Raw genomic sequence first — 25,041 nt, 5'->3', positions numbered from 1 at the left:
CACCACAGGTGAGCTTTGAGGGACCGGGGTAGTATGAAGCCAAAATCTCGCGATACTTCATCGGGAGGGGCGTGTCAGATTCCAGGAGTAGAGAGAGAACGTGAGAGAAAGAGAGAGAGTGAGTGGGATAGGGGCGCTGTGGTAAGTTTTTAAACATTCTTCCTTTGTCAAAAATGTGGAATCGATGATTGTCTTAATTTGAAACAGTGTCCAATTGTTTTTATATCCGTTAACAAGGTTTGTCTGTGATCAAGAGTAACTTTTATGAGGAGACTGTGAGGCTGTCAGATTGGCAGTGGGTTACCAGCCGAAGTCTGCGCGTAACCGCGGCTCGCTCAGAGCCCTTGACAAGCGAGAGAAGAAAATCCTAGGCACAGAAAACTGTTCCTAGCGTCATGTATTATCTTGTGTATGTGCCATATTACAATATACTATAGAGATTTTAATGTTGTGTCAGTATATACGTTTATTTGCTTATGTAAAATGAAAAAATCGATATCACGGTCAGTTTGTTTTCTTCAAAGTGCTCTTTGCATAGTTTTGTTTCTAGCGGGAGGGGGAGGGGGGGATTGAGCGGCCTGTATGCTTTAAACCCATTTTTGAGTGGGATTTCCGTGCGCCAATGAGACGCAACTAATAATCGTGATTGACGTTTATTGTAGCCTAACAGCAGCTCGATTTTCGTGATTGACGCTCATGTGACGAATCAGAACACTGGTAGGGCGGGCACATGCGGGAAAGGGCTGGCTTTAAAGTTGGCATGTTCGCAGGACACCAAGCTAGCATGGGTTTGCTAAATAGTTAGCAACGTTTATTTTCGGCGAGGCCACTAGAAATGAACGTAATTTTTTTTTTGGTGTATTGCAGCAATCCAACAAATAAGGTAGAAACTGCACATTTAAGTGTCCCAAAACTGTATTTAAAACAAATTCGGCAATCGTGCCTTGTGTTATTAGTACACATTTCCATAAAAACTTTTTTAACAGGTTTATAAAAGGTGCTTTGCAGTAATTACTGTTATATTAAGGAAGATGTTTCTAAGAGGTCAACCCCACACAAATGTCAAAATTATAAATCATAAAATTTGCTTGCAGTTTAAATATACAATCTTTAATGATGATGTCGTGTTTGTTGGCCATATAAATATGTTATATAAAGCACCTGCTGTTGATCAGTTTGCCAAGATAATTCAGATCAAATAAAGCTGAAAAAAAAGATAATCTTTGCTTATAATGCGCATAATTTAGTGTGAAAATGGGCATCCTAAAACCACTGACAACAATCAACTTGATTTCATCCGAGAGTGCCTGTAAACACCAGCTGTATGTCTGAGGATGGTAATTGTAGATCTAGGTCATCTTCTCATGGCACTTGTTGAATTCCAGTAATGTTACTCTTTGGAATGACTGTACGTCTCCATATAATACATCATCCTCTCAGCAGACATATTCGCTTGTGCACTAATTAGGGATTTTTTTTTGCAGCTGTTACAGTAATTGCCTCCTAGCAGCTTGATTAATGACAGCTCGGAGCCTTGTTACTTTCACCTCTGCTATCAGGCAGATTCACAATGTGTTAAGTGAAGACGTTTTACAGGAAGGAACTTCATATCTTCATATGATGAAATGGGCGCTGTTTGTGAATGCCAGGTCATTTGTTGAACCATGCTAACCATTAAAAGTCAGAACTGAGAATGAAAGATTATGTTATGATTATGTTAGTTGTCCTGGCAACGGTTGTATACAGGATATAATAATTGACAGCATATGATGATAGTTGCCCGGATGTGACAATAGAGTAATTGAGCAGACCAAATAACACTGTTTCAAATATCCAGCAGACCAAATAACAGACTGCACAAATAAAACAGACAATAAGGGTAAACTGCCAGCTGTGCTTGAGTTGATTCCGGGCAACTGTGCTCTTTTAAAGTTATGTAATATTTGGTCTGCGCTGCTCATGAAGTACTGTGAGAGAGCTCGCAAAGATTGAGGCAGATACTGCATAGAAATAATGAATGGACAATGTGGGTGGCTGTTTTCATCAGATTTTGGCAAGCACTCCTGGCTTGATGGATCGCTCAGATTTAGGGATCATTAAAATATGATATTCGCATGCCTTCATGGTGCTGTAATGTTAGAGAACCAGCAGAATATGTCAAAATTGAATTGGTATGTCTATTATATGTAATTAGCTGCTCTTTTTTTAGTACATTGCCATGCTGACAGCAGTACATCTAGATTTTTCCCCCCAACTTTTTAATATAATCTTGATGATTATTAGCTCTGAAATTGCTTAAGTTTTTGCAGTCAAATCATAGGAACCATCATTTTGACCATACACTGTGCTTTAATGCAAGAAGTAAAATATGGTGAACAATCTGGATAGTAATAATGAAGAGATGTTTTTTTCACACTGTTTTATAATACAGGACCACAACATTTATTTTAAGTTATATACATTGTTGTTGTTCAAAAGTTTTGGCTCTGCAAAAAATCTGTTTTTGAAAGAAATCTAGATTAATTTGATGAAAAAGAACCCCAGTGAAATAAGTAATATTGTAAATATTATTACAATTCAAAATAACTGTTTAATTTACTAAAAAAAATTAATTTGTTTCTGTGATGGTAAAGCTGAATTTTCAGCAGCCATTACTCCAGTCTTTAGATTCCTTGCTGACTAGAAAGTTCAAAAGAACAGGATTATTTGAAATGTAAATCACTTGTAACATCATAAATGTCTTTACTGTCATGTTTGACCACTTCATTGCGTCCTTGCTGAATAAAAGTTTTACTATACTAATTATATAACTATTAACTATATACCTGCATATTTAGCTATATATGGTTTTACTACAGGACTTTTAAATGACTTTTTGAGTAATGATGCAAATGAGACAGTTTTGAATCAGTGTTGCATAATATTATATTGCCAACAAAATTATATCGTGGACATTTGATCTATTTATGCATGCAGGAGAGAAGACACACTGTTGCTGTTTTGTTGACTTGTAGCATGTCCAACATTGTTGCAGCCGCAGTAAAAACTGATCTGATGAGGATTATGGGTTTACAGAGGGGGACTTCGGGTCTACATTGTTTCTAGCAGAATACAGGCCAAGGGAGCTGCATTGGGCTACATTGTGTATTTCCTCACCATGGATTTAGCAGCAGGCACACTCCAGTCATCCAGACATGGATCTAAAGTTTCATTTGTTCCATTTTCCAGAGCTCAGGTTCACTAAGGTTACATAAATCCAATTCAACCATTAAACACACCCCACACCATAGATCTCCCATCCCCAAATCCATCCGTAGGACCCTTGGCCTTTACCTGCGAGTTACCGAACACTCTCCGAAAGCATTCGTTCCATTCTCTGCACTCAACCCCCACCCACCCTTTTCCATCGCTCCCTTTTTGTGGGGTCTCCCTTACTCTCTGGCAGCTCACTCTCCAGATTCCTCATTCTTGGCTTCAGCTGGCGCTATTAATACAGTTTGTTTTGTCAGTTTCCTAGCAGACAGCATCAAACAGTGCACGCCTGAGGCAGATTATAGCCGGACCTTGCTACACCGTCCACCTGCTCAATAGGAGAAATCCAATTGAACAGCAGGATGCTGCTTGTCCCCATGTCGGACCACTAAGACCCAGTTAATCCTGAGGAACGGGCATTAAAAAAAATAAATACAAATTTTCCCACAGTCATTGAAAAAATGTGGAAATATGAATTTGAAAAGTCTGGGAAGTTGATGACATTTTAAAATGTCTTGGAATTTTCTATAGTGAATATAATTCTTTCAGATGTTTCATAGCTCATATAAATATATATACATATATATATGTATATATATATATATATATGTATATATATATATATATATATATATATATATATATATATATACATACAGTCTATTAAAATCAAATTTTACATATTAAACAGTTGTTTTTTACTCAGAACTGCTAATGTTAGATCCTGTTTCATCTACTATGATTCCTCATTTGTTAGTAATTTGGGATGAAAGTGTCCTCTTGATGATTCGATGCAAATGTAAATGCAAAAGTTATTGAAATCCATTGGTCAGAAGGTGTGGGAACCTTGAATCCATTACATTGTAAAAAAAAAACTCAAGCAGTTCGGCCAGCTGTCTTCCTGTTTAAATAATTGATGATAGACAAACCCAGCTGTTCAGTTTATCTTCAGTAGTGCTATCAAAGATGGTGGATGTTGTCAGAGCCGTGGCAGAGCAGCTAGCACTCATGCAGAGTTTTGGGATTCTCATGTAGAAGACCAAAAATTACGTTTGGGTAATTGATTTTGGGAAACTGGGTAATTGAAGTTGGTATATGGTTTAGGGTTTCATGTTCTCAGGTGACAAACAACACTGTAAAACAGTTTTTTGAAGTTGTTAATAAAACAAAGATTATTGGAGTAAGTTTTACAATAAATTACTATTTTCAGTCTTTCTACTTCAGAGTGTAAATTACCTTTTTTTTTTTTATTATTTTTGAAATTTACTAGCAATATCTGAGTGAAAATTGTTTCAAAGTTAAGTCCTACACAATTTTTTTGAGTGCCTTTGTAGTTATGTTCTTCGGCAATGAGTCGCTTCTCAACATTTAAGCATAACAGTTTTTACATATTGCTACTTTAGCATCTAATTTGCTTATTGTGAAGTGCATCCATGCTAGTTTAAACATGTTGGGTGCACTAAATAATTGTTGATACAATTAAAGCATGTAATTGCATAACGCTAATTAAACATCACTGTTTTGTCAACAACTTTGGCCCTCCAAAACAATTTCAGCCAAAACCAGAAATTATTATGCTTTGGTTGCTAAAAATTCAGTGCATCACAATTTTGTTTTTCATCTTTTTAGGTCCACTTAGTTGGTTATAATGCAGAGACTCTTTTGAGATGTTTGAGAAGACAAAGGATTTGTTGGAAATAAAGTACAAACATTCTTAGACAGACTTTAATTACACATGCTTCCTATGCTTTTATTTTGCAAACTTTATCTTAATCTTAGTGGTCTTAGATTACTTCAGAATGTGTTTGTAAATAATCCATCAAGGCTCTTATTTTTGTTTTGGATGGTCAGTTGACGATCCTGGTGGCCGGTTCTCTGTTCGGTTGATTTATTGTGCCATGGTAAACTTCAGACTCCTCCATAAGTGTGCTCCCTTAGTTTGAGGCCTACTGAGATGCGGACACTTCACCAAGGGGATAATGAATGGGTGGTACTCATTTGTATATGCTCTCTCCGTGCATTTCTCTGACCAAACTGTCTGTGTGTATTGCAACCAGATTGAAAGTTCTGGCACCAAGCTGTTGGCTCACTTGTAGAGCGTGTGAGGTCTGCAAGGAATCAAGCTGCTTAGCTTGTACTCCACTTTGATCTCGGCTGTAATGGGAAGGGTTTTCGGGGGGAAACAAGATGCAGTTATTTTCTTTATGGAAAACAGAACAAGGCTCTTGGCAGTGGTTGCTGATTTCAGCTTATAACCGCATGTCCTTCCATCCAAGACACTTGAACACAATTGACATAAGGATATATAGACATTAGATTAGTGTTGAATTAAATTCTGTTTCTAAATTGTCCTATTTAGGATTGCAGGATTCTATCTTAATTGTATTTTTTTTTATTTTATTTAATATTTTAATTTGTTTTAAAGTTAGAATTTTTTTATTGTATAATTGTTTAATTTAATTAATTAAATAGATTTTTTTTTTATCTTAATTGGTGGTGCCTTATTTAGCGTGTTGACAGCTTGCACACTAAAACTTTAGTTTAAATTTGTCTTCAGCCACTGTGTCACATCTTGCAGTATTTTTTGAGTGTCCTCCCACAAGTGTTGTTTGTGTTTTAAGGTGGCATGAAGTTAAGAGTAGTCCTGTTAACCTTTAAAAAAACCTGTTTGAGGCCACTGCATTCTGTTTTGTTCTTTTGTGCTCGGTGTCTACTCGTATTTTAATGCAGTAATTTGAAGTAATAAAGTTTTTTTTTTTTTTTGTGAAGGCCCCCTAAAAATAGCATGCCCATATGACTGCAGCTGAAACCCGCCTCATTACACATTGATTAGTTGACTATTTGTTCAGACAGTCCACTGAATAATTTAGTTTTTTTTAAATATGTACATTTTTGTAGCCTGCATTTCTTCTCCATTGGCACTTTGAGAGCAGTTGCTTTTGTTAGCTGGAAACTTTACAGCACTAATGTTACTTAATTTAGCAGCGTCTCAGCCTGCTGACATGTCATTCTAAATGGCTTTTTACATTTTTACAGATTACATGTAGAATCTTTATCCATTTAAATCCCTGCTGTTATAGTCAAGGAAGATGTTTGGTTTTTTCTTCACCTTTTGTTTGCGTTGGTGGTTTTGTGTAACTCACCAGACGTCATTCAGAGCTGGTGGGGCATGTTGAAAGTTTAATGAAACTTCCTTCCATTTAAATTTAATGAACGTGTTACTTTTTCCAAAATTCCCAGCCTCTCCATGCATGGTGTGGGTTTTAAAGTGTGTAGATTGAGGTGAACTATGGGATCGATTTTCCATCAAATATTGCAGTCATGGATGAAAAACTAAGCATGACACCAAAGTAAAATATAAAATATTTTGACAAAATTTAAAGTTTACGTTTTTAGAATAGCAAACAATGGTCACGGATCAAAAAGGGATAAGCATAAATGAAAAATTTAATAATGCCTTTTAAAAAAAAGAATAAGCATAAATCAAAACTTTAAACGCATTCAAAATGATATTGCACAAAACTGAAAATATTAAAGGAAAATTATCCGACTGGCACACAAAATCATGCTTCCCTTGGTTATATTTCTGTTTTTTTTTGTGCTCAGACAATTTCTGCTCATATTTTGTATTTTTTATATGCTTATGCTGTTTTTCCCTCCACTCTTGTTTCCATCTTCTGCGCTTGCTTTTCCAAATGTTGCAGTGAAGAGAAATCAGAGTGTGCTTAAGCATTCTCATTGGTCCACTAGTTCTATATTGACAGCTCCTCTAGCTAATCAGTGGAAGAGGGGAGCTGATGTCACTCCAATGCGCCTCATTAGCTGCTGATGCTCAGTGTTCACTATGTCAGCTGGGGTAAAATCTTTTCCATACAGTACACTGTTATATGTGTCTGCCTGTCACTGGCGATCTGTAACCAAAAAAATGAGCCATCCTAGCAATCCGTCGCCATTATATTCTCCTATATTTATTCACTTATGGTCACATTACGAAAGGCAGCAGCAACTATATACACCGGCCTTGTGAAGACACTGTTAAATGTGTCTGACAAGCCTGTACCTGACTGATAAGTCTTGTTATTGTTACTGTTAGGAGAGAATAATAAGAATAATATGTGTTAGGCACAATTGTTTGGATCACTGTATGTTAATTATTCTTGTCTCTTGTAATTGTTACTTTTCTGTCATGTATTGTTTTTGTAAACAGATTTCCATCTTTGTCTTTCATGTACAGTGTGTCATTGATAAGGTAGTTGGTTTTGTAAGATTTATCACATTTTGTGTTCGTCTGAGATTATAAAATGACATACAGTTGAGCAATATCACACGAGGAAGAGTGTTGTTTTCCTGAATATCAGCACCATTGCAAATGTTTATTGAACTGTAGTATAAAATCAATATAACAAGAAGTAAATTTTCTGTTTTAAACACAATATTGTACCTATTTTCTATATTTCGATGAAGAGTTCAAACAAAGCTACAGCAGAACGGTGTCTTCTACGAGCACTACACAGCAGCCTTTCATATTGAATGAAGTTTTGGATTTGAATGTATCAGTCAAGTGAATGATTCACTCTATTCCTCACTGAATGAATCAAGAGTTTGAATTAATGTCTTAATGATTCACTCTAAAGATAGTAAGTAACTTGCCGCCACCTACTCACAGATTTACTTTTATATTGTTGCTATGTTAAAACTATATATTCAAATTATTTTCAAAGTTCAAATAAATACAAAAAGTGTACAACACAACGAAATTGCATTTCTCAGAGCCCAATGCTTAATGTGCATGATATTGCAGATATTACAACAACAACAAAACAACAGTAAATATATAATAATATATATATATATATATATATATATATATATATATAAATGATTTAAAACTTTAAAATGACAGTGTTCTACAATTATATTTGTAGCTATGTACATAAACCCAATTAGTATGCAAATAAATCATTGTGTATATTAAATCCACCTGGCCACTGTTATGGTGCGTTCACACCAGACCCCAATGAAGCGTTAAGCGCGAGTGATTTACATGTTAAGTCAATGCAAAGATGCGGATAGACATCCTGCGGCATGATTTGCGCGAATGAGTTGGCGCGAAAGATGGATTTGTGCGATAGATGCAGTGCGAATTGAGCGTTTCAAGCGTTTTGATGGAAAATCGGAACTTTGGCACTGCATTAACCAATCAGGAGCATGCTCTAGTAGTGACGTGATTATGACTTGGCGAGCAGAGGGAAAATCCGAAACAACAATGGAGGACAAAGTCATTCTCCCTGTATGTGGATACCCGGAGCTGTATGATACTTCATACTTTTACAGAAACAGGAATAAAAAGGATGTTGCTTGGAAGAAATAGATTAATTGAATAAAGACCAAATATTACCTGGTAGACAAAATTAAAATGACATCAAAGCTTTTCTGAAGACAGTGAGTTCTTTTCAAAGATACAGTCATATAAAAACAGCCGCTGCATTTTAATTTTGAAACTCATTTTATTCAACAAAATATAATCCTTTTGCCTATTTGTGGCGTTCACTTTTGATATATTTGCAAGCCGTCATAAATAACTTAATAATAAAATATTTAAAAAATAAGAGATTTCACACCTATTACACAGCCTGCTGCTCCTAACTGCTTAAGAGTGCGCTGGCCACGAGCGATGACATTGTGGAGGATATTGTCAGACCTACACACACATTTCATGAGGAAAGTAAACGTGCACGTTATAATCAGCCCAGAAGTTTCATCTGAATTGAACGTGTTTCTAATTTTACATGCAAATAACATGTTGCACTTATGAATATGATCCATTAGTACCCTGCCATTAGTTAAAGCTGTGTGTTAACAAGCCTCTGCTGCAGAGTGTGAGCTGCTCCATCTCTCACGCAGCCTCAGAGGGAGTTCAGCAACAATGCTTAGCTGCCCGCCGGTACGCCTGCCTATAAGTTGACCCAATTTTAAGCATAGTCGGCAGATGTCGGTTAATTAAAAAAATGCCAAAAATCGGCTGATATTTCAGTTTTGTGCAGTATGATTTTGAATGTATTTAAAGTTTTAATTCATACTCAATACTTTTTTTATTACATTTTTGATTTAAAATAGAATCGAGCATATATATATATATATATATATATATATATATATATATATTTATTATTATATATTTACTGTTGTTTTGTTGAGCAAAATGTTTTTACTTGCATTTAAAATTTTTGGCTTCAAGCTTATTATTTTTGGCAGAAAACTGAACTGCTGTGAAGACTGTTGACAAATTCCACCACCGCTAAATATAAAACACGTGTATAATGGATACTGAACATATGCGTGTCATACATGAACAGATTTGAAACTAGAGCTGGGCAATATATTGATTATTATAATATATTTCTTCTGTTAAAACTATGCACCATTATGATCTTTAATGCCCTTTATTTGACCAATAAGTCCAAAGAAATTTGACATTTGACAAATTTTATGATACCTTTATGTAAATGCCCTCAAACTGTGAATTGATTTAAAACCACCCTGTTGCATTTTTAGTAAATATGCGGCATTGTATAGGTAAATATTGCTGTTTATTGCAATATATTATGTTGGTGGATTTAAATTTAAATGATTCAATTGCTCTTTGTAAATGTATGCTTCTTAAAATATTGTTGTGATTTAAACTAGTAGAATGGGTTATTGAAAAATTAAAATAAAGTATTATTTGACTATTTTATTTACTTATTTGTTTTGGGAGAAGGCCTTCAAACATCACCAGAGAAAAGTCTTAGGATTTAGTTTTTAAAAAAGAAAAGAATGGATTTTCATGTCATGCTGACTTTAAGGCCTGGTAATCATTAACAGCTGGAAAAGTCATTGAAAAGTAATTGATCGGAATTTGTGGAAACCCTGTGTAAGTTTTAGCCGCCCAGCCATTTTTGACCATATCATGGATCCATCAGAGTCCAGGGAAGCTTTTGTTTAGTTTAGCATTCATTTGATTTCAGAGTAATGACAAACATGTGTGTTTGTATGGGAGGTGCTGGCAGTTTGTCTGGAATAACTGCAGTGGTTTGGTTAACAGGAAAAGAGGGAGTGTCTATGACAAGCCAATACACACGCATGCCATTCCCCTGGATCAGAGCGGCTCATTCCAGACATGTCTCTTCAGAATTAGCATTATTGCATTGTCCGTTCCTCATTGATGACACTTACACTCATTGCACCCTCTTGAATTGGATGAAAGCAATCAATCGATCTTATCTCCGAGATAAATTGGGTCCCGGCGTCTGGCAACACGGTTCCAGCACAGCCTCTTGATGTCTGTGTAGATGTCTTGAGTTCCTGTGAAAAGCGATGAGTGTCTGGGAGTGCGGTTTGCTGATATTTGAGCCTTAGAATCGGGTGGAGGAGTTCAGAGAATGACTGCAGACAAAGGTGTAGAGTGGCACAAGAGTCGTCGCCGCAGAAGAGCTTTGTGGAGATGGTGTCAGGAGGACTACGATGGAAAGTAGGGGAGGGGCTAAAAAGACTTTGCTTTGAGCAAGTTCCGAACTCCACGTATCATTGGTCTGGCAGATGCCCCCAGTGTGAAGGAAGTATCACCGAGGAAACTTGTAGTCTGTCTCTATACTAACATGCATGAGCAAGGATCCAGGCTGAATCATCCCTCGGAAAGACTGTAGAACTTTTTCTGGCTTGCACCTCTAGAAAAACCCTGGTAATGTTCTCGTCTTCTCTTCCACAGTTCTACTGCAAAGCCTTTGCAAAGATGGGGGACGACAAGCCTTTTGTGTGCAGTGCTCCTGGCTGTGGGCAGGTAAGTTCGCTTTCACTTTGTCTTGGGTTTCAGGTGTGGGTGTTCGTTTCTGGTTCATAGGCCATTCTCTGGTTATTGAAGAGTGATCGACCTCTCGGCTGCACTGTTGCAAGACGTCTGCCTGGCGTGTGTGTGGAGGGGGCGGAGCGCCAGCTGCACCGCTCTGAAAACGTGTTGTTTTTGTCACACTGCAGCCCAGGGCCACACTGATGAAGCTGATAGCGCACTTGTGAAACTGCGCTAACGTCTGTTGCACTGTCTGACTCACTCACAAACTTGGCCAGTGAGTAATCGCAGCTCAGTTATAATCTACACTTGTCTGGTTTGAGTCAAAGTCCATGCAGACGCTTTGAGGAGGTTATTGATGCCAATAAGTGCACTTCCAATTAACTTGCAGACGGGAACAAAAGTACCTAACAAGCCAAATTGTGTAAGGCAATAAAACTGTTTATAGAGAATGTATGCCTTGATTAAATTTGTAAATACATTTTTGTTGGAAAAATATTTAGAATCTATAAATAAAATATATGTATAAATAATTGAATGCAATCTAAGTCGCTTTGGATAAAAGCGTCTGCTAAATGCATAAATTTAATACGAGAAAAGTGTAAAATCTGAAAAACAATGTGGCTTTGGAGGCATGTGCTGCTTTGAAGGCATTGAAAACCGAAAGAGGAAGTGATCGAGACCCATCCTACTCAGTGAGACTGTGATGTTCGTTTTGTGGTTTTGATCTGAATGTTATGCTCGCAGTTACGTAAAACGGCATGAGTAAAGTAGCGTGGATCAGAATGAAGCAATTTACCAGTGAGACATTGCCTCTCCAATACCGAGTGCAACAATGATCATTTAACCGTACCGTTGGCGGCATAATCTTGCGAATTAAGAGGAACAACATGAACTTGATGAATAATTTATACTAGTTGTTTGCAGATGTTTCTTTCTCAGAAGGCAAAGGGACCTTGACTGTTTAATGGTTCTTGCTCTGACCGAGCCAGACTTTGAGCAGGAGAAATCTGTTTTGATATTTGACATCTCTATTACTATTGCTAATACTTAAGGTTCGAGCTTATATTAAAGTGGACATACTTTTTCAACTTGTACTGGATTTTGAGGAGAGATGCCATAGTTCTTTTTCATTCTTTAGTCTTGTGATGGCAAGCTGAAGTTTCAGCAACATTACTCCAGTCTTCAGTGTCACGCGATCCTTCAGAAATCTTACTGACCCCAAACTGTTGAATAGAAGTGTACATTGAAGCATCTTGGTTTCTAAGTTGAATATCTTAATTCATATCTTGTCCTGGGGTGAAAATAAGGCAGTTTTAAGACTCCTCCGTTCCTGTAAGTATAATGGTTGAACTGGAGATCAGGTTGTGCACATCTGTCTGGCTCGATTAACACCGGTGTTCAGCTTCACGAGGGGAGTGAGGGTTTACGCTAGTGGAGGAGGTATTGTTCTTTTGTTGACGAGCAAACGCTGTTTGCGTCATACTGAAGTCCACAGGGGTTTAACATTGTTTTGCTTCATCCCAGTGAACCAGATTTTCACGTGACTCCTCTGTTTTGTCAACCTGTTATTGAAAAATAACACGCCGAAGGAAACTGAGATTTAAAATGATTCTGCTAGTCTTGTTAAAAGCCATTTTCAGAATAAATGAATCCTTTTTTAATGTACTCTGATTATAATGTCTGATATTTTAGACTAATTTCCTCTTTATCATCGTGTTATTCTAAAAAAAATATTGTGCAACAAAATTCTAATTGGGTTTAACCAAATCTATAGCACTTTAGCTAGTGCTTGCTAGTCAGATTATGGTTTCGTTTTTACAACAGGAAGTCCAGGACTTGCATTACCATTCAGATATTTGGGTTCAGTAAGTGAAAAAAAACTTTGTTCGGTGCAAAAGTATTGAATTGTTCAAAAGTCACTGTAAAGATATTTAACCTGTTAAATGTCACCCCGTCCCGTATACGGGACGCCAATGTTGACTATACTATATTACAATCAAATTTAATCTAATCTTGACAAACTATATATCGTTGGAAAGGTCTAAGACTCCCAAATATATATTATACCAATATTTGTTGTTAAAAATTATGTAGGAAAAGTAATAGATGAATTTATGACAAGAGTGCACCCTCAGAAATCTACATTACAAAAGGAGCTTTGACCTTTGTTTAAAAAAAAAGATTTCCTGGTTGCCTTTTTCTCTATCACATTTTAGAAATCACCAGAAGTTATATATCACTTGAAAACATAAAATCTCAAAATTCATCCTTCAAAACCCATTTTAAAATCAGACATTGCATTACCATGTAAATGACACATCAAAATCATGTTACAAAATGTTTTCAGTCATGAAATATAAAAATTTTGGTTTGGATCATGCACATTCAAGTCTATCTTCAAAAACGTGAGTGACAGTTATCAGGTTAATAACATTTATTACAAAAGATTTCCAGTTCAAATGCTTTACTTATTTAAATATTAGCAGCACAACTTTAAAATGGATAATAATAAGAAATTATTTATTTTTGAGCACCAAATCAGTATATTAGAATGATTTCTGAAAGATAATGTGACGCTGGAGTAATGGCTGCTGAAAATTCAGCTCTGCCATTACATGAATAAACGTCATTTTAATATATTTTAAAATAAGAAGCAGATATATAGATACTAATAATATTTTATAATATTACTTGTTATAATTTTTTATGAAAAAAATGCTGTCTTGATGAACATAACGGATCACTTTCAAAAACATTTTAAAAAATCTTATAGAGCACAAATTTTTGAATTGTAGTGAAGTGTAGGTTTGGTTTTCATTCTTTTTTTCATTCAAATCTACAGTAAATTAAGGTACACTAATAGCTATTAGCAAATGGGATGAGCAATATTAGCTAAGACTGTAATAAACTGTCTCTTCAGTATATTAAGTATATTTTTCTGCTAGATATTGAAAATAATGTGAAGAAGATGAGGAAAACAAGTGAGCTAGGCTCTTAACATTTGTCTTGCCTGCACGAGCACCTCAGCTCAACAAGTAGGTGCATGTGTACTAACCTTAGGCCAACAAAAATGTATGTATAGATGACCATGTCCTATTGGGAGAACTTTGTCAGAGTATTTATACTTTAGTATTTGACAAATAATGTGCATTACTTTATGCATTGCTTGACTTGTTATTTCAGCGAACTATGTTTCCCCTTTATGTTGACGTGTATTAATGAGATGAAATGAAAAACATTTCAACAGGGTCTTTGGAAATGCATATAATATTGATCTAAGTAGGGTCAGTTTAATACTAAACTATGCTGCTAAATAACATAATCCATTCTCATTCTTGATTACTAGAAAAGCTCTATTTTTTGCATTTCCCCATGTCACATTCTTCTTTCTGAGAGGAAGGTACAAGCTTAAGCTATTACTGCAAAAGAGGAAGTCTAAAAAGTCTACTGCATGCACATAAGGCACTCTAGCTGCGCTCCTCGTTTGGTGGCGTTAATTAGTTCCTGTGTTTGCTTCAGCCCTGCTGTTGTCCTTGTGTTGTCATTTAAGTCGAGGGGGAAGAAGCTACGGGCCATGCAGTTGTTGTATTGGTGATGCTGGCACATCTAAAAATACGCATCTGACACTTGAATGTTTCCACGGCTGAACTGTAACCGTGACACGCAGCCAGAAATAGTCTGAAGAAGACTGTGAAGACCATTGAGCACGGCTTGAGTCATGAAATCCACACAGAAAGAGGAAAAGCTAATCCTAGAGGCTCCACGTCCGCTCGAACTGTTTTGGAAAAAAACAAGGATCCAGTAGTTGAGGTGCTTCTTTAAAAAAAAAGTGTTATTTTCCGCAAACCTCTCCATCGAAAAGAAAAAACTAAGCGAACTGAATGACATTTGACTAGTGTAGTCTGATTCCCAATGACTCTTATGAGCCAATTCTTTTTAACAAATTAAACAAATACAGGGCTTACCAGAACAGTCCAATTTCTGAACCAATGACACTGAATTGGTTCTTTTTAATGAATCAAGAACATGCATCACAAACCAGTCTGAATCCAAAGCAATTTTGGTTGGTTCTTTTTTGTGAATCAAGTGCTATACAGTTCTATCAATGTAGTCTGATTTGATGAATGACTTTTATAAGCCAGTTCTTTTGAGTGAATCAAACATACATCACATTCGAAGTACTCTTATACCCAAATGATCGACTCTTTTGAGTATATATATATATATATATATATATATATATATATATTTTTTTTTTTTTTTTTTGGTGAATCATACAAAAGAGCCTATCCAAAGAAGTTTCATTTATGAAAGAATGGCTCTTACCATCATTTTTTTTTTTAGTGAATCAAAAACAAACTAATAACAACCAAAAGTGTATTACGGTTTAATCTTGTACTTACTACTGTTGTTCATAATTTATTAGTAATATTATTAGTTTAACATGTAATTAAATGTGTAAACAGTGTTGCTTCTTAGAAAATGAAAAGTCATGTAAACACTTTTTTCAAGAATTGTTGTATATTTATATAGCAAAAATTAACTCATCATTTGGCAATGGACCAGTCAGCTGATTTTCCACATGACTGGCCGGTCGATCTCATGTTATGGTGATTTCGGGCAGATTTTTGTTCGTATATGGTGTTAAAGTTATAATTATCAATTATAAACCGCATATACAAATCAGCAAAAAAAACATTTAAAGGCAGGTCACACTTACAAAAAAAAATCTCCAATGGGAATCGGCCAAGAAAACTGTAGTCGTTGCATCTCTACATTTTATGTGTCATATTTCAAAAAAACATCTTTAATACTGGTTTCTTAAATATCCATGATTCACTGGCTGTGCATCTGTAACGTACAGAAGGTTTACCACCTTAACAGCTGTTTTGTTTCAAAGGTAAAAAGAAAAAAAACACGTAGGACAATGCGCGATTGCCTGTCATAAATGTTAATTGAATACATCTGTGTAGTTTGCTCAGCCCATGAGCTGTTGTGTCTCGCATGCATAACATCTTGGCTCAAGCACTGGGTCAAAGTCCTAAACCAGAGAACTCCACCTTAGCATTAATTCTTTTGTCATTTGCACAATGTATTTTTATTTTTGTATTGTCATGAAAGCTGTTGGAACATTTTTTTTATTATTCGACAAATGTGGAAGTTCAATGCTTACTGTGTAATGCTGTAGCAGCACTTCTGAACGGAAGCGTAAAGAAACGTGATCGTTGTAAGCCTTGAGGCTGTGTAAGGGCACAAAGGTCAGCTGTGAAGCTGAAATCCAGCTCTACTCTACATCTTTGACATTGACACTCTTCCATCCTATACCTCCGAGACTTTGAGTAGAGCATGGGCTTGGTGAAAAACGATCATTATAAAGTCCTCTCTGGCCTACATTTCCAAAGACAAATCTTGTCAATGCCACTCCCTCTTTTTCTTCTGGAAATATGTCTCTGCCCTGAGGTCTTGGAATGCTCCTTTCTCTTTTTCTGGTCTGATTTGTCTCGTAATCCATCTGTTCATCTTTGTAGAGGTTTACTAATGAGGACCACCTGGCTGTCCACAAACACAAACATGAAATGACGCTGAAGTTTGGACCCGCCAGGACTGACTCAGTCATCATTGCAGGTACTTTACACGCAGACAGTATGATTCAGTATGAATCCACAGTGAACAGTTGCCAAAAATATTCTTTTTAAATATAACTATGCACATCTCAGTGTGTGTGTGTGTGTTTGTGTGTTATATGTATAATATTTTTATATTTATTTATAAAATGTATTGTAATTATTTATATAATTATTATATATATATAATATAATAGTACAATTAATTTTACTATAAATAATAGTACATTTAATTACCTTTCAAAATGAATTAAAATATATTTTAGATTTTTAATATAAAACATTTAAAAGGTTATGATTAAGTGTGTGTGTGTGTTTTAATGATGTAATTGAATTATGACATTGATTTATATATTAATTAAATTATATAAATATTGAATGCATTTTTATATTATAAAATAGATATTGTAGTGATTTATTAAAAGATTAATTCACTTCCAGAATAAAAATGTCCTGATAATTAACTCCTGTCATCCAAGATGTTAATGTCTTTCTTTCTTCAGTCGCAAAGGAATTAAAGTTTTTGAGGACAAGCTTCCAGGATTTTTCTCCACTTAAATGGTGGCCAATGGGCTGATGATTCAAATTGCAGTTTCGATGCAGCTCCAAAGGGCTCTACGTGATCCAAGCCGAGGGATAGGGCTCTTATTTAATGAATCAATCGGTCATTTTCTAAAAATGAAACCATTATTTACTTTATAACCACAAATGCTCATCTTGCTCATCATGTATGTCCGCAAATTCATGCATTACATAATCATGTTAGAAAGGTCACAAGCGGTTAACACTTCGTCTGTGTTCTCCGGTTCAAAAAGGTAGGGTAGGACGAAAACAAATAAAAAAATCCTTGAATGTTTTCCTCAAAAACTTTAATTTCTGTGCGACCGAAGAAAGACAGACATGAACATCTTGGATGACACGGGGGTGAGTAAATTATCAGGACATTTTTATTCTGCAAGTGAACTAATCCTAATCCAAATCCTAATTTGTCTTTGGTAGGTGCATGTCCCTAGCATCCATCCCCATATTTATGTCCATGACCCCATGTTTTTTATCACTTCTTTTGTGGGTAATGGTAACCTAGTTTGCTTGTTTCGGTGGCACTGACAAAACAAATAGTAATTCGATATAATTACTTTATAGCTGTGGAGTGAAGTACCCATAAGCTGGTAATTTTAAGATGGAAAATTCACAATGTGATGTTGTTGTTTTTTTTAGTAAAATTAAACCCTCAGAAAAAAACACAAATGTAATAACAGACTTGAACCAGATTTAACCAGATTTATCATGTTAAATCGCAAGCAGACTTGGTTTGTACTGGTACAGCCGTTCAGCTGCGTTGAACCGTTAATATTGTCTTTGAGGCCATCTTGCATAAGGAAACCATGAGATCTCTCAGTTTCTCGCTCTCTACTCCAGACCAGACGCCGACTCCCACTCGTTTCCTGAAAAACTGTGAAGAGGTGGGCTTGTTCAATGAGCTGGCCAGCTCCTTCGAGCAGGAGCTCCCTAAGGCCCAGGAAGATGAGGACAAGAGGGCCAAGAACCCGGTGAGCTATGGGACTGGGCGGAGGGATTCAGTCATACAGTCAGACGTGCTCCAAACATGAGGAGCTCGGGATGCCTGCTGCCAGAAACTCAAGATTTATGGACTGCAGAGTTCCCTATCAGTTCTCATGTTTAACACCGTCTCGTCTCTCTCTCTCTCTCTGTCTGTCTGTCGCATTCTTCATTTATCTTTCTCTTTTTTCCATGTAGTTGCCTGCTCTTAATTCAGGAGCACTTGATATGAGTTTGCAGACGCCTTCAGATGTTAAGGTGAAAGAGGAGGACCCTGTGGAGGTGGACTCCTCTCCACCTAGCAGCCCTGACTCCATGTCCAGTATGTCAGACAGCAGCAAAGAGCCCTTAAGCAGAGGAAAGGTACATGCTTTATGCAAACCAGACTGCTAGAGTGAAAGTCAATGCTAGTCCAAAAGACTGAAACCACATTGGATATCTGTCTGATTTAAAATGTTATGATTTTAAAACTTGTACGTGAATATTAAAGATTCTGACGTTTATCATGTGAATGTTTTGTACAGACAGTCAGATGTATTTCTACTGGAGCACTAGATACTTTTTAGATCATTCTCAAATCATGGAGAACATGATAATCCAGGTTTATAATCAGAGCTTGAGTTCTGCAAAAGAAGGACAAATTAAATACTAAGACATGAATTTGGTGTACTTTTTTTTTTTTTTTTTACATTCTTTTGGCGTGTTAACAATGTAAATAACTATAAAACAGGTTAGTTAATAAAACGTTAAGTTAAATAATTAATTCATAATGAATTGAAAATGATTATAAATTATATTTTCTTATAGTTGTTTTAAACCATTTACTAAATTATCCTAAATTAATTTAATTAGTTCAAATACAATAAAAAAAAAATGAAAAAATGCCAATTTAAGCATTATCACTAGTTGTCTGAAGACTTTTTGTAGAATACTTAGAATATAAAATATATCAAATGGTTAATTGAAAGGTATGCTAGCACACATTTGGCATTCAACTGGCCACTGTACAGACCATAATTGTACAATTCACTAAACTACGTATTTAGCAGTAACTGAACTAGATGTGTTGCATCACTAAACAAACAGTCGTGACTGGATGACATTTCTTTTGGAAACAAGCAGTGTTGCTTTATGAATTATTTTGTGCTTAGCTGGCTGATTATCTTTCTTACAGGATTCTCCCTCGAAGCCTGCCTTCAGTTCGGCTCCCACCCCTGCCATAGTGCGTCCTGGCTCCCTCCCCCTGCACCTGGGTTATGACGGCCTGCAGCCCACCATGCCCTCCCCTACCTCCGTCATCACACACACCCCACCATCCAACCGCACACTGGGGTAAGAGTGCAAGCACAGCCTATCACTGAGGAGCCGTTGTTTTGGGCCGTCAGCTTATTCTCTGTGACTCATTCCTATATGGCTCACAGCGCTTCTATAAGTTAGTCTTGTAGGAATTCTTAGTAATCCGTGGGAAGCTGGCTCATTTATGCCAGGTAGTGGACAGGAAGAGAGAGGAACTTAAGTCTGTGCATTGCTTTCTGCTGTTGCTGCTTGTGCAAACTTGAAATTTCTCTACTTCTGTTTTAGGTCTCCCACAGTGCCGTACCCAATGATGATGCTTCCCAATGGTCAAACAGTTCCTGTTCTTCCAGGTCCTATGCAGATGCCCTCTGTAATATCTGTAAGTGTGAAGTGTATCTCTTGAGTACTGAATATAAATATATGGAGTATGAAGAGATGGCCCACCCAAAGGAAAAAGAATGGGAGAGTTTGTGACAGTTGACTTTTTGTTTTGCTGTAAAACTGATTTTCAAACTGGGGTCTGCAAGGTGGTTTCTGATCTTTGGAGTCTATGTTTTGCATTTGTCCCTGTGGTGTAGCTGGCGAGACCCCTGTGTATGGTTCCCAACATTCCAGGAATACCCGGCCCTCCACTAGGGGGCAGCAGCAGCGGCTCGTCTTCACCCTCTGGTTACAACCCCCACAATGAGGCCAAGATGGTGAGGGCAAAACTGTCTTCTTCCTGATCCAGCCTGTGGATCATTTAGCAGTGTGCTCGGATGCATAGCTTTCCTTTAGTGTTCCTATGTTGAAAGTCTTTATCCGGCACATCACATGGGTGAGAGTTTTCACAACAAACAAACAGCGGCTTTTCAGACTAAGCAGCTCTATAATTAACAGTCTGTATTTCAAATACACTTGTTATACAGGGATATGCAAAAAAACACCTTTTTTATAATAGAGTAGTTTGTTGGTGGTTTAACTGTAAAATACTATAATAGTAGTATTTTGCTACATTGCTATGTTTGTTTTCTTTATTATTAATAAATAGCAGTACATTTCTCGGCTTCTTGAGTTATAAACTTGCTCGAGATTAGGAAGAAAGAAAAAAAATTCTAGATGACCGTCCCGACCCATAAAAATAAACGCAGAAGTTCACACGTTTATTTCCTTTCCGTCACATGACTTCTCTCTCTGAGTTACGGTTCAGTTTTATGAAATGACTTCTCTCACCAGTTCAAATGAAGGAGAAATCAAATTGAATGTCGCGGCTGAAACATCTGCCTTCTAATCAGACAGAATGCTTTCTTGTGCCACATTACCATGGTGTATTTGTTGTTCTTCTCAGAGGCTGAAGGCAGCATTGTCTCAGCAGACGTATGCGGCTCAGGGTTGTCTTGGTGTGGCGATGGGGTCCAGTGCGATGATCCCTCAGAGAGTGGAGCAAAGCCAGCTGCTGGTCCAGCATCCAGATGCCCCATCCCCTGCTCAGCCACAGGTGTGGCGTGTTTTCACACTCGAATTGTCGAGTGCAAACATTAAGGCATCTGTTCAGACATCTGTTGTACATTTAATGTTTGTCAGGGAGCAATCTTTCACTTTGCTGTGGCATTGCGCAGTAAACATCCCTGTTTACTCTGCCCTGCTGTGTTCAGGTGTCACCCGCTCAGCCCACCGGAGGGCGCAGGCGGAGGACAACTGATGACGACCCTGATGAGAGGAGGCAGCGCTTCCTGGAGCGGAACCGGGCAGCAGCTTCTCGTTGCAGACAGAAACGCAAGATATGGGTCAGCTCTCTGGAGAAGAAGGCTGAAGAACTCACCTCCTTCAATGTCTCGCTGTCGGTTAGTGTGTGCGAAAGATTTTCAGACTCCTCTAAAATGTGAATGAGTGTGCATTGATGGTTTGGCATTGTACTTTGAAATGTAGTAGGTCCAAATGTTTTTGTCCAAGTGTGATGTTCACACCAGTTTCTTCCTGTATTTGTATCTGTACAAGAACGAGGTGTCTCATCTACGAAATGAAGTTGCACATCTGAAACAGTTGCTGTTAGCCCATAAAGACTGTCCTGTCACCAACCGCCAGAAGAAAGCTGTCTACTTGGGTGAGTGGAGCTCACGTTTAGGTCTTTCACTTGCATCTGCAGGATCAATCCTTCATTTGTTTTTTAATGTCTCTCAGGAGAGGAACACATGAAAGATAGATCTGAGCCCACGGGTTCCCCGGCACCGGTCATTCAGCACAGCTCTCTGGCCCCCAGCCCCTCATCCGCAGCAGGGCCCAATGGCCTGAGCTCCCGTGCTGCGGCCGAGGCGGTGGCCATGTCAGTGCTGGCGGGGATGGGCAGCCAGCGGGGGGAGAGTGGTGGACCGGCACACGTCATCATGGCCACACAGTCCCACCCATCCAGCAGATGATGAGCGCAGCTAACTGTCTGCCCGGGACTCTCCACATCCCAGGAGAGGGGCAGATCCGTGAGAGGAGAATGCACTCTGTTCCCATTCTTCAGTCTGGTTCTCTCTCATGCCATCAAGCTCTGGCCTGGAGATCAGCTGCATTCTGGGAATGAAACTGGGACTGTGGACACATACTGTTATAGAGAGAGACTTAAGGAGATTGACGTTCACTATGCCATAGACTACGGGGGCTGGACTCCAAACCATGCTCTCATTTGCATCCTCTATAACTCCTGCTCCTTCCTTCAACTTCCTTCTGCTCCTCCACTGGCTGTAGGACTGCAAAGCACTTACTGTCATTAAATGTATCCCCACAGACACACGCTGCAATAAGGACATTGCCTGAACCGTGACTGTGCACTTTGTTTATGTGTGTGTGTGCATAAAAATTTACACACACACACACACACACAAGCAGGCTGCATCTTGAAGTTGTGATGATGCAATACTATATATATATATATATATATATATATATATATATATATATAGTGCTGGGCAACGATTAAATTTTTTAATCGCGATTAATCCATTATTGGTCTGAGATTAATCGCATTATGCACAGAACTAATAATGCATTCAAAAGTAGTGTATTGTACACTTTTTTTTTTCATTTAAAAAATAACGGTGCACAGTGGTTTGTGAATGTTGATTCTTATCCTAAATAATTTGATCGGCGCATCCCCTCCTGTGACAGATGATTTGTCAGTCTGTGTATTCAGAGCCAGTGAGCAACGGACTTTCATAATAATAAAATAATAATTATTAATTAATTGATAATAAAAAAAATCAATTAATGCTTTAAAAATTAAGTTGCCCAGCCCTAATATATATATATATATATATATATATATATATATATATATATATATATATATATATATATATATATATATATGTATTAGTAAGTGTGTGTGTGTGTGTATGTGTGTTTGAGAGAAACATGATGCTTTAATGTTCTGTAGGTTCTTCTACTTTGCTATTTTAGAACAGTTTTTTAGTTTTCAGGTGGCCACCTCCCTAATCTGACCCTCGCTCATCTTACCTCATTTTTAACCTGATATCTACGTTTATAATCAACGTGTGCATGTGTGCTTCTCGTGTGGGTGTACAGTAATGTCTAATGAAAATAGCAGCTTGTGAAGGACTGATACACTAAGACTGCCTTGTTAGCATGCAAACGTTTCGCTATATATAAACTATTGATTGGCACATTGCGTTCAGTTTGGCCTATGGAATCTCATAACTGTCGTTTTGTTTGGTCCTATCATTGTTTTCTTGTGTACAACAAACTCAGAAACCGCAAACAGCATACTGTCTGAGGTCATTATGGATAATTCATTTTAATCAGGACCATTGTGTCCGATCCAGAGTCTTGAGAAATCTATGTATTGACTGTCCTAAATTATACCATTTCCTTTCCCTGTGATCACAATGTTTTCATTTCAGCTTTAGATTGAGTTAAGATGGACATGAATTATTAAGGCTCTAAGTAGTCTTAGACTTGTCTTTTTCTGTTTTTATTAGTTATTATCTAACTTTTATAACTCATGAAATAAACCCTGCTGTTGTATTCTTTATGGAATCCCATTTCCGCCACATAAAAGGAAAAGAAAAGGTTAAATGATTATTACATAAAATGTCAATATTATTCGATACAAAGTCATTATGAGATAAACCCTGGTTTAATGACTGAGATGACTAGGATATAGCACTATAGTGTTATATAAATTAAATTGCCTTTGCCATAAAACATCAAACGTATGACATAACTATGAGATTAAAAAGTAGAAAATAGAACAAAAAGGTCATAATTATGCAATAAATATTTGAATTACGGAATAAAAGTGGAACTTGTGACAAATTTGAAAATGAAAAAAACATTTCCAATTTATGACTTACTAGGTCATAAAAATTAATAAGATAAAAGTAAAAATTCACCCAAAAATTTTAATTGATAAAAACTCAGAATTAAGAAGTAAAAAAGAATCATAATTTAGTTTTTTTTCCTATAATTTTACCTTTTTTTTTTCGTAACGATAACTTAGTATGTCATTATTTTTACTGTCATTATTATGAAAATTATTTACTATTTTGACTTGTCATAATTTCTCATTAAAGACTTATTTTTTTTTTCCTCATGATGAAATTTTGACTCTTTATGTGATAATTATGTCATACTGTGCATTGACTATTTATGTCATAAATGTGATTTACTACAGCATGATTTTTTTTTTCTTATGTGGCAGAAATTGGCTTCCATGGTTCTCTGCTCCGTTTACAGAACTCTGTATCCTCCCATTCAGTCACTTTCACCATTACCTGACTGTTATGGTTGATATCACAATGCTTTGTAACACTATTTTTTTTTCTCTTATTGCTTATCAACACATTAACATACACAATCAATCATGAACAATTAGAAGAGATGAGGATTCTGCTTTATGAAATCACACGAGTGCCTCTTTTTAGGTTGACCTCACTCAATGTTGCTGAGCACACTGTTCACCTGGTGTTATTCTGGAATCTGTCAGATGTTAAAAGCTTTATCTGTATCATCAGACCTGGGGTAATTAATTCCTAGTAATGCCTTTTAATACTTTTCAAGCAGCTAGAGAGCGCTGCCCTTGATTTTTAGCATACTATACTGCCACCTGGATGTAATAGGGTGCTATTACATGTAAGTAGAAAGACTGCAGGGAACAAAGAGCATCAAATTATACTGTTTGAATGCTTTTATCTGTAATAAGATGTTTATCCAAACACATGGTCAATTTCTGAAATATCAGACACTTTTAAAAAATAAGGCAGCATGTAATCAAGGGACTAAGATGTACTGTCGCTCAATGTATGTAACTTGAATTTTCTTTCATTTTCTATTGTTATCTGCAGCTTGTAATCCTGCATTAACACAGTGCAAAAATGTATATAGGTTTGTCAGAATGCACTAAAATACATTTTGGGTTCATTTTGTTCTCAGTTCGGTGTCTCATGAGATTGTCAGCTACACTTTTAAATAGCATATCAAGGTTAACCAGTATCTCAC

The 25,041-nt window shown here is 36.9% G+C and overlaps 1 protein-coding gene across 3 annotated transcripts; it reads left to right on the top strand.

Annotated features, from left to right (window-relative positions):
- The first annotated feature begins 50 nt into the window (after positions 1-50).
- LOC127944642 (cyclic AMP-dependent transcription factor ATF-7) lies at positions 51-23,573 on the top strand. 3 transcript variants are annotated; one of them, XM_052540729.1, is made up of 12 exons: positions 51-141; positions 11,000-11,071; positions 16,609-16,705; positions 18,124-18,254; positions 18,463-18,627; positions 19,439-19,596; positions 19,846-19,939; positions 20,139-20,258; positions 20,888-21,037; positions 21,195-21,383; positions 21,538-21,643; positions 21,721-23,573. In XM_052540729.1, the coding sequence occupies exons 2-12, from the start codon at positions 11,024-11,026 to the stop codon at positions 21,954-21,956; spliced, it is 1,494 nt and encodes a 497-aa protein (XP_052396689.1). In that variant the 5' UTR covers positions 51-141; positions 11,000-11,023; the 3' UTR covers positions 21,957-23,573. The 3 variants fall into 3 exon arrangements, with proteins under 3 accessions (XP_052396689.1, XP_052396690.1, XP_052396688.1); XM_052540730.1 differs by lacking the exon at positions 51-141 and adding an exon at positions 238-409; XM_052540728.1 differs by lacking the exon at positions 51-141 and having other exon boundaries at positions 10,961-11,071.
- Positions 23,574-25,041: the final 1,468 nt, after the last annotated feature.

Source organism: Carassius gibelio, chromosome A23 (assembly GCF_023724105.1).
Source record: "Carassius gibelio isolate Cgi1373 ecotype wild population from Czech Republic chromosome A23, carGib1.2-hapl.c, whole genome shotgun sequence".
NCBI classification, from domain to species: domain Eukaryota; kingdom Metazoa; phylum Chordata; class Actinopteri; order Cypriniformes; family Cyprinidae; genus Carassius; species Carassius gibelio.
Note: the sequence above shows the minus strand (reverse complement) of the source record. Positions and strands in the feature narration are given on the sequence as shown.

What these genes read in the sequence shown, in the direction of transcription:
- LOC127944642 (XM_052540728.1), top strand. Translation starts at nt 10,976, where the DNA reads ATGTTCTCGTCTTCTCTTCCACAGTTCTACTGCAAAGCCTTTGCAAAG. An exon ending in AGCCCTTAAGCAGAGGAAAG is followed by an intron (nt 18,628 to 19,438) that starts GTACATGCTTTA and finishes TCTTTCTTACAG; the next exon opens with GATTCTCCCTCGAAGCCTGC. An exon ending in CCCACAATGAGGCCAAGATG is followed by an intron (nt 20,259 to 20,887) that starts GTGAGGGCAAAA and finishes TGTTCTTCTCAG; the next exon opens with AGGCTGAAGGCAGCATTGTC.